General features: G+C 44.1%; 1 protein-coding gene across 1 annotated transcript in view; it reads right to left on the bottom strand.

The window, feature by feature from the left end:
• Positions 1–387: 387 nt before the first annotated feature.
• mdfic (MyoD family inhibitor domain containing) overlaps positions 388–14,021 on the bottom strand; it is a 35,188-nt gene continuing 21,554 nt past the window's right edge. Inside the window, exons 4-5 of the mRNA XM_012878870.3 lie at positions 11,837–12,223; positions 388–4,923 (exon numbers count right to left, since the gene is read on the bottom strand). Of these exons, the coding sequence (XP_012734324.2) occupies positions 4,676–4,923; positions 11,837–12,223 (635 nt within the window). The 3' untranslated portion in view covers positions 388–4,675. The remainder of the gene's footprint in view (positions 4,924–11,836; positions 12,224–14,021) is intronic.

Raw genomic sequence — 14,021 nt, 5'->3', positions numbered from 1 at the left:
CTCATGTCTCGATTCCATTACCCGGCACGTGGCTAGAGCACAGAGATTCTGACATTTGTCGTATTATCTCACCTTTAATGACTGAAAACAATGTAAAATAATCAAAACGAATAATTACAATTATAGCAGGTAGGTAATGATGGCTATTACAGATCCTATGAACTAAAAGAAAAAAAATATATTAAAATACACATGTAGTCACATTTTCCTGACAAAACCAAATTATTCTGACCAGAATAAAAAGTAGATTGGAAACACATTAATGTCACCTCTCTTTTCCGGTTTAATTAGTCACATTATACATAATTAGAATGTTATTAGTATACAATTCTTACTGTAAGATGAAAAAGAAAAGAAAGAAGCAAAACAACATTAATGTTCCCCATCTTTTTTTTTATCACATTCAACAGCGAAAAGCAGCATTTATTCTCATGGTTGAGGATGGAAGCCTTCCATTTTCTGTTAAAATAGGTATCCCTCCCAATTGAGCGGGTGGGGCTGGGTGGGTGGGTGGTGGGGGGGTGTTGGTTGGATGGATGGATGAACAGAGGAGGTGGCCAATAATTTATTTAAAACTGTGAAAAGAAATGACCTTGAGATCAGAGAAGCGCCGCTTTCTCGCCAGACGGAAAACAGAAACAATGGAGCGGCCCTAATTGTGACATTACAATCCGGCACACAGCGGAGCGATCAGAGGGGGATTGATTAGAGGAGCAGAAATGTGGAAGACTTTGTGAAAAGGTCATTGCGCACTCCACCTGGAGTTTTAGAAATGTTCAGCCTTCGACTCGCACTTTAGAGGAGAAACAAAGTAAAGAAGAGAAAAAAAAAATAACAGAAGAAAAAAGTGAAACTCCTTCATGATTACAGGCTTTAACGACTGCAATATTTTTTTTATTTTTTTTTTTGCCTACCACATTAGGGAAATAAGACAGCAATTTCCGGGGGTCAGGGTGAATCTGGGCACAAAGTGATGAGGCAAAAATAAAGAGAAAATAAAAAGAGCATATTCTCCACCAGAGGGTCTGGCCTCTAGGTTAATTGAGAGGTTAATAGGAGGTAATGTTGGGTAAAGGTCAGGATGCTGTCCCCGGCCAGCAGGAGGTCCTTGCTCCCTACAGACCTTACAGAATGTTGTTGGGCGTGTACTTATGTTGATGCTGATCTCCTAGGTTAGGACTCTCCCAGAGATAACATGAGCGTGGGAGACAATGATGTGAGGGGGCAAAGAAAAGCATGTCAATGGCCATTAAAGATAAAAAAAAGGGTTTTTAGTTTGAGTTTTGTCAGAATGTAGCTTATAATGGCAAATAAAGAAAAGTTTGGCAAAACAAGTTTGCAGAATAATAACTTGAAACAATGAGATCTAACACGCTTTAGAATTAGGATTCTAAGTTGGATGTTTGACACAACTGATTGTTTGTTACCAACACACTAGTTTTACACTAGAAAACATACTGTACCATCAGCTGTGAAGCACGGGAGTGGAAGTGTTATGGCTTGAGTGGTAATGCATAACACATGCATTATATTTTTTTTTTTTAGCACGGTTGGCCATAACCTGACTCTTGCCAGATGGATTTCGTTCCGCAGGGCTCCACGTGTCAATCTGGTATCGCTCTATTCAAGATGTATTTCAGAAGGAGGGGCCTTATGAAAAATCCTTGCATATGATTGGATAAACCACTTGTTTATCCATGTACTGAAACAACAATTTCCCTCTGGGATTATTAAAGTATTTCTGATTCTGATCATCTGTCATCTTTACTGACGTGTCACTTCAGCCACTCACATCAAAACCAACATGTGACGCTGGCGTTAGGGATGACCAAGGGCGAAAACATCGTTCCACTAACAAAAGCCTTCATAGCCGTTCTCTGGTGTTCTTTTGAAGAATTAACACTCAGTAGATTGGACAACACTGCTGAAATAGCAGCAACAATGCTAACGTTGCTTCCTCGTTGCGAGCCTCTATTGTTGTCTGAATTCAAACAGTCGCTTCTCTGATACGTCACATCTACGAAAATCCCGCCCGGCGATCCTGATTGGCTCGTCCATTTTATGCGGTATTGAAATCTCTCCCAATGGCAGCGAGTCCAGATGCATGAGGAGCTCAGCAGAACCACATCCATTAGCCAACTTATAAAGGACAACGTAACCAAAGTTTCCACTTTTCTCAATTCCTGCCACGGCTATGGACGGTTTCTAGAAAAAAATCTGCTCCAAATATGGAAACACATATGAAGTACTTAGCTACTGTTTGTGTAAGGTGACTGCTGACTTAAGCTGCCATGTTCTTCTGCCACTATATCAAAGCAAGACCTGAAGGGAAACAATTTCATATTCACACACAGGTGTGTAAGAAAGCCATTTACCATGTTTTTTTTGTTGTTTTTTCTCTCGAATGAATTCTTCACATTTTCTAAGCAGCGTTTTCCTAACACTCTTTAGCCCAGAACGCATTTGACGTTTGAGCTCCCCATAAACACGAGCACAAGTTTTACTTCCTGAAGATTATCCAGTGAAGAGGTGCCCATCCAACCCCCGGCGCACACATGACGCTGAGCTATTAAGACGAGCTCCGCACAACAGCAGCGCCGTCTTTGATGCCGTTAAAAAAATAAATAAAAAAGGGACATTTATTGTGACCGTTTAGTAAGCAGTGCTAATGAGGGCCGGCATTAAGCGTCATCTCTTCCACAACTACAAAGCGGATCTGCGGCACAGGAAATGACTCTGCCGGTGACTCACTGTCACCTCATCACAAGATGCACAGAATTTAGGAACAGAGGAAAATAAAGAAACGCTGCCTTTACCCTGCAGTAGTTTATTATTTTATTGTGACACTTGATTCCTTTCTACTATGACGAGTAAAGTGACTGGAGACCCAGAAGTCGCTGAATGCCAACTCTGGCCATCATTTGTTTCAGTTGCTATTTTTCATATTTGTGCAGCATTCATGTAAAAATAAAAATCCCATTACATAGGAAACTAGAGGTTGAACACATGCATTATAATACAGATTAATATTCTGTTGGTCAGACCTTTTAATGAGAACAAAAGGTGCTTTTTTTCCAGTAAAACAAAGTTTTTCAATGTTTGCAAACCAGGAGATGAGATTCTTCAGAGAAATACAAAACATATTCCAGCACTTTCTACATTTCTTGCAAAGCATATTAATATTTTTTTGTGCAGCTCTATCCTCTACCGTTTTGCTCGTAACGCTCAAGACAGAAACATAAATGCAATTATTCCAGATAACACCCTTAGGTTTTGTGTCAGAAGGCAGCAGAAAGAATCAAGTCCTGAAATATTTTACATTGTTTTCACCAGTTTCAACTGCTCTACAGTGCAACAGTAGATAATGTTTTTCATGAAATCTGCAAAGCAACAGTATGAAATTAGGAATGTATTCACCGTCACAAACCCTTTTAGTTTACAGTGTTGACTGGAATAAAATTGCAATCTCAGTTTTGGTTTTAGCATAAACAAAACAGAAAATATCTGCAAAATAAACGAACATCATCAAAAAGACCAATCAGAGGCATAGGAAGACGTAACTAAACAGCAATCCTAAAGTAACAATAAAATGTTTTAGGACAAGCTGCGATAATACTTTTCTGTAACAGTAAAAAATACTTACAAAGCACAACATGTTCAGAAATGTGAATCTGTTTCAAGTCCGTGCTGAGCTGTTTACTTTGGAGAAGCCCAGTGTCCAACTCATTCACTCACAGACACCTTCATACCTTCATATTTCTGACGAAATCAGCAGAAGCAGTCCCATTCGATGTACATCTTGATAAATTAGAATATCATCAAAAAGTTTATGTAATTCAACTCAAACTTTAAAGTCATTATGCAGATTTTATATATATATATGTATTCATTGAAAGTTGTGTGGAAGGAAAAAGTGTGTTTGAAAGAAGGTCCACGGGTCAAATGGGATACTCTCAGTTTTAAAGGGATTGTGAGGCAGAGCCAATTTAACAGTTTCACCATGGTTTTCTCTCCTGATAACCTTACTTGTTAACGATTTTCCTTTTTCAGCAGCGATCGTCACCTGCCCACTGCAGAAAGAACCGATACCGGGTCAAATGACCACGTTATCACTGTGTTTAATGGGCTAGCATACTAACCTAAACCCTGCAAAGAGCCTGTGGGGAAGAGCAACCTGCGTTTACTTCATACATCAGCAATGGCATGCTTTCACGGCATGCTGCATTGATGCTATAAGTAAAAAGAAAAAGAAAAACAAGTAATGTGAGCATATACAATCCTCTTAAGACGGTGATTATTCTTGTGCAACCTTTTCTATAACGTTTTTTCCTTCCACCCAACCTTCCATTAATAAACTTCGTCATTGACTGTGTGCCGGCAGCTGTCAAGTCAGAAATCTTTCCCCTGATTATGCAGGAAAATATTTTTCTAATTGGTTATAATTAAGTTTCAGATTTTCCAATTGAATTTTGTGTTTGCGTTGGATGTAAGCTGTAATCATAAATAATCTTAAAATGAATAGTGTTCGTGCCATGAGAACGGCTGCGCTTTTCAAACGGAATTATCAAAATAAAGGAGCTTTTTGATGATTATTCATTGAGATGCACCTGTTTTTAACTTCTATCCATATGGACCCCACATCCGCACCATCGAAGCCGCCCCCCCCCTCCAAAGTTTATGTGGGGAAGCAGATGCCGCAGCACTCCATGCAGATTTCCAGGCAATCCGAAGACTCGCAGCAGGCGTCCATGATGCCGCAGTCCATGTCACAGGGGCAGTTGCAGTCGTCGCCCATGTCGTCGGCGCAGCAGCAGCAGCAGGCCTCGGATGTGCACGCGCCGCACGACGCCTGGGCCACCACCATGTTGCAGAGCGCCAGGAACTCGCAGAAGAGGCAGGCGAGGATGCAGTGGACGCAGCAATCTGAGGGGCGGCCAGTCAGGGGCGCCAGGGGGTGAGGGGGACACAAGTGTGAGGATAAACAGAGAAATTTTAAAAAATGAGGTCATTTAATGGAAATGTTTTTTTTTTTTTTTCTGTTAACGGCAAAAGAAAATCTTACGTTTGAATTTTTCCCCCCAAAAAAACAAGTGGGAAGCAAGTGAAAAGTCAGTTAGTAAGGCAAACAATGGAAAAGAAAGTGGAAAAGAAGTGGAAAGAAATAAGGATATTTTGGATTAATAGGCTGTTAATTGTGACATTATCATGCAAACTTTTGGGTTGATTGAACAAACATGGTTATCAAAGTTCAAGAGTTTATCCTGGCACCGCTTACACCGCTGATTAACATTTAAGCTCCTCTTGCACACCTTCACTGCATCTGAGGCAGGGTTTCGGTTTGTTGCTTCGCTGCAAAATCGGGAATCTGACAGTTTGAGTGACAAATCTGCCCGTCAGCCATCAATATTCTGCTTTTATGCCACTAAAATTCCCTGAAAATCAGATTGTTTATTTGTTTTAAGCTGAGCATTTGCTCAGAACCATGTTCAACGTAATAGCGGGCACTCCGTGCTGTGGGGATGCTTTTAAGCAGCTGTAAAGGCAGCAACATGTGGGACGACATGACACAAGGGAGGAAAGAAACTAGGGAAGGACACAAGGTAGGGACACAAGGCAAGCAGGAAGGACCCATACAATATAGGAAGACCACCACAAAATATTTTCCACACCCTCATTTTCTTTTTTGACCTAAATTCCAGACTTTTCCAGGCTACTTCGAAGAGATGTCAATTATGCATTACTTTGTGTTGGTCTACTGCAGCCGATCACAATGACACAAAATGAAGAAAGAGTTTGCAGTGTGGCAAATTGGGAAAGCGTTTATTGGGGTATAAATACATTTTTTCAAGGCACTACGCCTGAAAACAAATCTGATTTAAAGGCAATAAGGCATAAATGCACAGAATTAAGGTTTTCCTAACTCCTTAAGCGCACGAGAAGTTTCATGAAGTTCTGTTGTTGCGCTATAAGTCGTTCTGAAAGTGAACCCGGCACAGACACCTCGCAGCTGTTTCTTTTCTCTCTCCTTTTTTTTTTTTTTTTCTTTTTTTTGATCAGAGTTCAGAGCCGCGCCACTGCTTTGGAGTGTTAAAGAGACATGATGTGGATGGATGCGGGGAAAAATAGCATTACAAACAGGCTGCATTTGCATGACTTTCATCACCCCCATCTCCAGCCGTCAGAAGTGCCTGTTACTGATTGGGTTAGAGGGAAAGAAGAAGAAGAAGAAGAAGGAAAAAAAAAAAAGGTGCAGAGTGTGGAGGACAGAACAGGGAAGGCGAACCGAGGCCCGCTGAATGTTCATGTTTGATTAATCAAAGTAGAAAGGGTTTTTTTTTTTCTTCCCCCCCTCCTGTAATTTTGCAGTGCTGAGGGCTGCAGAGCTGACCAGAAGCGCAGACTGATACAAACAAGATAGCGAGAGGAATATGAAATGAGGAAGCGCCCGCGTACGTGTCCGAGTGGGCGCCTGAAGTTTGAATGCATCTTATTATCCTTATCTTAGGCCGCAACACGGCGGGTGATGGAAGATGCATGAGAACGTGCAGCGCTTGGCAAAAGTATTCATACCACTTGAAGTTTTCCACATTCTTTTGCATTATCTATACCATAGGAGTTAGGGTGATAGATAGATATATAAAACATAGAATGCAGCACAAACTGTGGCGTGGAAGGAAAACTATATATGGCTCATACTTTTTTTTTTCTTTCTTTTTACAAGGATAAGTCTTAACGATGTTTATGTTGTACTAATATTCCCACCTCTTTTCTCAGTTTTCAGCTGAATTGAATCCAATACAACCGATTTCCTGTGGAGGTGCTACAGTTTGTAACTGGAGGCCAGCTCAGGTCATTATAAATCCAGCTGTTCTCTGGAGATCTCAAGGGTTTGTCCAAACAGCCCGGCGACAACCAATATGCCAAGCTCTGAACCCCCTTCAACCAAACATGGGAACAGTTTGGCTCAGCCGCAAACCTACCTGGGACATGTCCGTCCACATAAAACAGCACGCCAGGAAAAGAGAGAACAACTTTACTTTGGAGTAGCCGCAGAGATCAAACGCTCAGGTGGGAGAATCTGTTATAGGACAACCAGCCATGTCTGACGTTATTAACCAGCGATTGTTCGGACAAATCTGGCCTTTGTATTAGGGCGGTGGGAGGAAAGCTGTGAGAAATCCTACCGGTTTGCTTCATGAGACCAAAGGGGTAGCTTTGTTTGTTTTACGTTGTGAGCGGCGGAAAACTAAACGGCACAACGCCCGGACACTCCATCCATACTGAGCCACATGGTAGCGCATGGTGACCGTGTCGAGCGGTGTGGATACGCTTCCTCAGCAGGGTCAGCGAAGCTGGCGGGAGTTCATCCCAGCGCCGGATGAAGCGTAACGCACGATTTCACAGCAGGAAAACCCGTTAAAGAATGCAATAAGCTTGAGACGGAGGTTCACCTTAAGGCTGCGCAGAACACCGAACATCAGGGATGAGCAATGTGGAGTTCAAATTGTATTGGGATATTTAATGGTATTTTTTTTTGGAATTATGTCAAAAGCGACTATAATTAAGTACTTCAATTCCGTCTTTTTCACAAAGCCTCTGTCACTGCATACAGTCAGGTGCCAAAAATTGCTCTGAAACTCAAGTATTGCAATTGTACCGCTTAACAACACTCAACAATGTCACTATTCTTAAGTATATTTATTGATACTGTTACAGAAAATAGAAAAACCTAAAATGCTATTGTTTTTAAAGAATCCGGAAAAAACATGTCTCTCTTAGAGAATCGATTAAATATATCAAAAGTTCAAGAATAGCAAAGTCCAATGGGTATAAATACTTTTGCAAGGCACTAAGGCAGAGAACCCGTTTCCTATTTGCCCGGAGACTTGGTCAAACAGAAACTGCGATTCATTCTTCTGTTTACTGGCACTGAACCGCAACAGTTCTGCGCTCAAAACTTTAGAGTTCAGCTTAACAAACTCTGAAAGACCCAGAGGGTATAGCCATGCCAGCAGTGTAACAGCAGACTTTTGAGTGTGATACAAAAACAGTACACAGACATTAAGCAGTGGACAGCCATCTCAGCGATTCACTTGGATGTATAATTCAGCAACAGCGATTAGTCTGGATCTTACAGAAGCCAGCGAGGAGGAGGAGGGGGAGGAGGAGGAGGAGGAGGAGACGGGAGCAAGGGGAGCGAGGGAGGGTCGTACATCGCACACGAGAGAGCCGGACGTGAGGCAGGGATCGGCGTGGAAACACGCGAGAGAGACGGAGAGAAGCCAACCGACGGACAGACCGAGCGCAGCGCAGCGCATCCTGACAACGCTCCTGTTTAATGTCAGTCGGTGGAGATGAAGCCCGAAAACCGCCGTCCAGGGGTCTCCGAGGAAACAGTACGAGATGTGTGGAAAGCTGACATCAAAAAAAAAAAAAAAAAAAAGGGGAGGGGGGAGGGGGGGTAGCGGCATGGCACAAAACAAGCTGGATGGGCCTTGGAGCGGCAAGCTGTGCAAAACATTGAAACCCGCAAAGAGGGGGGGGGGGGGGGAAAAAGGGAGAGAGGGTGATCAGACAAAGCCTCACCGGACAGTGAAGGTCCACCACATGCAACTTAAAAGCGGCTCTTTTTATAATGTATGACTGAGAGAAGGCCGGCAGGATGACCGATTAAAAGAAAGAAGAAAAAAAAACATCACAAAAGCATCCAAGGAAACAGCAAATAACAAAAAAAAAAAAAAAAAAAAAGGATGGGAGTTCGGGTCTGAGTCTCCAAACGAGGCCAAAGCAGCTTGGAGATCTGGACCGGTGGCAGACGATAAGAGCGCGGAGACGGCCCACCCAGCTGCGCTAAAAAGCGGCCTCCTAAACGGCCGCTCAGACGCACCGGGCCGTTTGCTGCTCCGGAGCCAACGGCGTGTGCCAAGAATCGTTCAGAGGAAGCCGAGTCCCCAGAGCTAGCTTCTGCTAGCTCGCGCCTTTTTATTTCCGCCGTTCAGAGGAGCTGTTTAGGAGGCTAATTTCACAGGCAAACAGATTATGTTAATCCATGTAAACATTCAAACAACAGCTTGGCCGCCATCCGGGGGGAAATAAACAGTATGAGAAGGAGCATATTGCTGCTGAGAGCTTTGGCATCTTCAAATAAGCAACACGCCAAAGCAGTAATGAGACTTGTTGAGCTGTTAGTGTTTTTATTTTCTCCGCTTCCCGCGCTGCTGTTTCCCCCCCCCCCCCCTCCCACCAATTAAGATGTGGAAAACGTGAGACATCGAAACCATCTCTGGCGGTCGCACTTTGTGTGTGTAATTGAGAAGAACTGAGGACGAGTCTGCGCCTTTTGTCTCGGCTGGCGTGGATTGGGCTCTGGTGCCTAACGATAGGCATCGAGTACAAACCCGACAGCCCATTTATGTCCCCCCCCGGCTTAAAGTCATCCCCCGATCACAGCGGGGAAAGACTGCTGATTTGAGTCAGCGATGCCACCTGCAAAGAGAGGGGCCACAAACGATCCTGGAGGGCAGGATGTAAGCATATTAATGGAAAGTTGAATGGAAGGTAAAACTGCAGCAGATGCAGCCTAGAAAAGTATGTCATTGTACTTAAGAGGACACTATATATATATATATATATATATATATATATATATATATATATATATATATATATATATATATATATATTTATTTATTTAATTTTTTTTTGCATAAATTGCTGCACTGATGCAATATGCCATGGGCACAATCAGCCTGCTGCTCTGCTGAGGTGTTTCCCTATGCGCCGGCTGTTTTTATAGCCATACTTCAGTCATTAAAGCAGGAAGCAACACTGCGTTGAAAACAGAGAGACACAAAAACGTTGTTACTCCTTGCGTCAGGAGTTACTGAGAAACTCAGGAGAAGATGCTCAGACTCCGACATCGGAGACACTAAACAACAGCTACATGAACACCTGGCACACCGCAGGAGGGCCAGCAGCTCGGGGGAAAATTCAGCGGTCCACCTGCACCTCAGGAACAAAGGGCACACATTCGACGACAATGGTGTCCAGATATTGGACAGGGAGAACAGATGGTTTCAGATGGTCAAAAAGAGAAAAGCCATCACTAAACAGAGGGGGAGGACTGCGGTTCCGACTGCCCTGTGTTCACAGCTCGGTCCTCCAACACATTCCTAAGAGATTACATCAGCAGGAAGTTGTACTTCTGGCAGAGTTGGCAGATGCCAAGTGCTGCTGGAAAATGACTTCAGCATCTAAATAAAGCTCTGACCACAAGCGACTTGAATTCTTGGTCCTCTCCACTCTTCCTCCAGACAACGGTTTCAAAATGAAATGAATGCGGCAGTCGTGACACGGGTCCTGAATACCTGTGCGGGGGTTCCTGAAACTCTGGCTCCAGCCACAGTCCAAACCTTGTAAATTCCCGCCTAAACATACAAGTGGGCTTGCCCTTGCCTGTGCACCTTTATCTAACATATTTTTTCCTTCCATCCAACTTTCCATTTATACCGTTGGAAAGAGGGCAAGCTTCTTCATCATTAAAAGACCTATATTGAGGATCCCTGTTTGTGGATGGTTTCAATGACTGTCGGATAAAATGTCAAATCAGCACTTTTTCCACATGATTGTGTTGGCCATCAAAATCTTTTTATTTATCATGTATGTATGAGTGTTTTTCAAATTTTCTGAGAAACTGAATGATGGGTTTTCAGTCTCTGCAATCTGTAATGTAAAAACTGTTTATCACAATGAACCTGTAAATATGGAAAATAAACAGTAAAAAGGAAGAAAAAAAAATGCTCATAGCCTGATAGAGGATTGAAACGGTGGCCATCAACACAGCCATCAGATGCAGCAGATTGAAGAGGGAAGCAACGGGGCCCTGCTAATGAGGGCCAAGGTGTTGCTGACGGGATGTGGGGAGAGCCAAAAAGGGCCCAGAGAGGTGTTAGGGGCCCGGAGAAGGTTGGTCACGACTTATAATAGGCACCCCGCGCTCTCCGGCCTCGTTAGACGCTCGCACCTATCTCCCCGACGGAAGAGGACCGGCCGGCCGCCTTCATTACCGGACTCACCTCGGCCTTGCACCTGACAAAAGTGACGGCTTCCCCGCACGCCGAATGCGCGCTCTGACTTATTGTTAAGGCAAATAAAAGCCACAGGAGAGAGATAAGATGTCATTTGCCTGATGGGAGTGATAAATACGAGAGGTCAGGCACCTTCATCATTAAAAGGTGAGAGAAGGTAAGAATTTATTGTCGATAGCTGATGGGGGTATTACTTCATGAGCCTCCCAAGAACCCCCCCCTCCCCCTCCACCTCTCCGGTTTGGTTTTGGAGATGTTTCTATTTTCCTACATTAAAGAAAAAAACTGGATGAGACGAACTACTTTATTTTCATATAAACAAGACCAGCATCCTGACTTTCTAAAGACAAGAATGCCCTGCAGAGGACAGAGAGGGGATCTGAAAACAAGGGAGACAATAAACAACGCTTTGAAACAGAAAAGTCGGTTATAATCTTAAATATTAAGATTATATTGGCAGCATAGGAGTGAGAAATCATTTATGAATAGGGTGAAACCTCACACCACATTAGGCCAACAGTTTAAAAAGGGGCTATAAAGGTCTCATTAGTCCCTAAATTATTTGATAAATCACCTTTACCAGCCCTGATTCAACCCTGCTGCTTTGAAGCTCTCCTAACAAAGTTAAAATGATTTTAAGGATCATCAGATGCTGAGATGAAGAGACAGAAGTTTATAATTAGGAGTCAGGAAAGTTAGTTTTGAATCAGTGCGGGGTAGTAATCTCCTTTAATTGCGCCGGTACCAACCTTCCGGTAAAGGGGGTTTCTGTGAGCCTGTGGAGCTGCCTTTGCTCCGTCTGCTGCTGTCGCTGTTGACCGACAAGCTGGACTTCAGCTTCCTCTGCATCCTGTGAGACACGGGGGTGGACGGCTGCCTCCTGGGCTGCTCCGTCTTCGGCGCGGCGGTGGTGGTCGTCGTCGTCGTCGCGTGCCCGGGGCCCGACCCGCCCGTCGTGCCGGCGCCGCAGGTGCACGTCCTCGTGCCCTCGGGGCTACCGGAATGAATTCCGTTGGCGTTGGTCGGCGTGGGCGTGCCGGAGCCGCTGTGGTGAAAGCCATTTTGGTCCCTGGCAGCGGCTCCCTCTGCCTCCTCAGAAGGCACCGGCTTCGGGTCGGACCCAGACTGCGGCTGGGCTGTTGAAAATAAAGCGACAGCGTATCATTTTCGGTTCTGTGCAGTCTTACATAGAGCCGCGCAGTATATCCAATAATGAATCCCGATCGTTGCTGCTGTCTATCACAATGAAGGAAAGGACACAGTCAGGGTGACGTGGGATGCTTGTAGAAAACCAGCCTGGCTACAATCAACAACAAAATCGAAATTACAGGTTTTCCCGATATGGTGCAGCCATAATTATTTACTTAACGGCTCAAACTCAGTCCTTTGGACTTTGACTCTGTTAATCTAAAACACGAATGTGCCTTGATCTAAACCTAAACTCACACGGCTTCTGCAGCATCTAACAGGTACATTGGCGATTTCGCTTCCCATCATCCATACTTCCCATCAACTCCGACCAGCTTGTCTGAAAAACATCATCTCCACAGTATGATGCTGCCACCACCATGAATACCTGTGCTGGGCACCTTATTTGGCTTCAGCAAATTCTCAAAACTTTCAAGCCCTCCTTTCATCCTGCACTTAACGCGCCACCGTCGTTAAGAAGGCAACGTCAATCATGTGGCTAATATTCCGACGGCGGAAAAGTGAGCGAAGAGCAGAAATGTGTAACTTCGCACGTGAAAGAACCATGAAAGGCAAAACACATTTGTCTCAGCAGCTCCTTGGTGAGTTAAGTCGGTGTCAGACGGAGAGTTTATTACAGCAAAAAAAGGAGGAAGAGCAGCCTGTGATAGTGTACAAATTTGTAAAATGGCTGCTGTCTGCAACGGTAATGATCTTCTCTCTCCCCTGAAAGCTCAGAGATGGCCTCAACCAGACCTTCTAAGTGCGCGTGTGACAGCCGCAGAAAGCCACGAGACAGCGACCCGTCTGATAAGAAGGGAGAAGGAAGGATGCGAGCGAGGAAAAAAGGAGGTGGCATTTAACTGAGAGGAACACCTTGCACATTCAGCTCTACTGGGAGTTAACTCCTGCTTTAGCTTCCCTGCACATCAGAGCCCCGGTACATGTGCACACGCTGCCAGATTTTGTGAATTATTCATCTCATCCCCCCCCCCCCCTCCTCCTTTTTTCTTCTTCTTTTTTCCAAGTTTGTCTGAACGAACCGTTCTTACTTATTTTAGGCCTTATATATGCATTGCATATATGGGATCTTTTGCAACTAAACTTCATATTCTGTCACATTTACCAGCCGTTTTATCCTAAAAACTTTGCAAGCTTCCAGATGTCCAAGAAAGAAGAGAAAAAAAAAAAAAGGGAAGGAGGGGGTTGATTTTCCAAAGTGGAAGCATGCATGGATTTAATGTAATGCTGGTAATTTGTTTCCACATTTATTTTCTTTCTGTCAGCTCACCAACAAGTGCAATTACGGTTAACAAGAGAGCAGGAGTGTGGGAATGGGGGGCCTTGCCGTTTTTAACAACACATCACCCTGGGAGAGGCCGGACGTGAATGTGGATGTAAAACAAAGCAATTAAGTACGCACTCTGGGCCTTTGCCTTCTCCTCATACGAGCTTCTGTGCGCCGCTTTAATAAACAAAACACGGACTTTAGGGATCAGGGTTCCATGCGAGTTGAATTAGACAACTGCGTGGCACAAAGGCGGGATTTCATTATGCAGTGATTTGCAGGCCAGGTTGATGGATTTTCATCTCCGAGACGCAAAAAGCCAAAAGAAGCCCGTCCATGACGACGTAAGGAGAGACCGAATGCTTTCTAACAAGGAGACTCGCGCGAGGGTACGTCTGTTGCTGCTTTTCACACATTTTTAATAAGTGCGGATTTCCTTCTCCCCCCCCCCACTTATG

This window comes from Fundulus heteroclitus, chromosome 17 (assembly GCF_011125445.2).
Source record: "Fundulus heteroclitus isolate FHET01 chromosome 17, MU-UCD_Fhet_4.1, whole genome shotgun sequence".
NCBI lineage: Eukaryota > Metazoa > Chordata > Actinopteri > Cyprinodontiformes > Fundulidae > Fundulus > Fundulus heteroclitus.
This window is presented reverse-complemented; position numbering and strand designations above follow the sequence as displayed.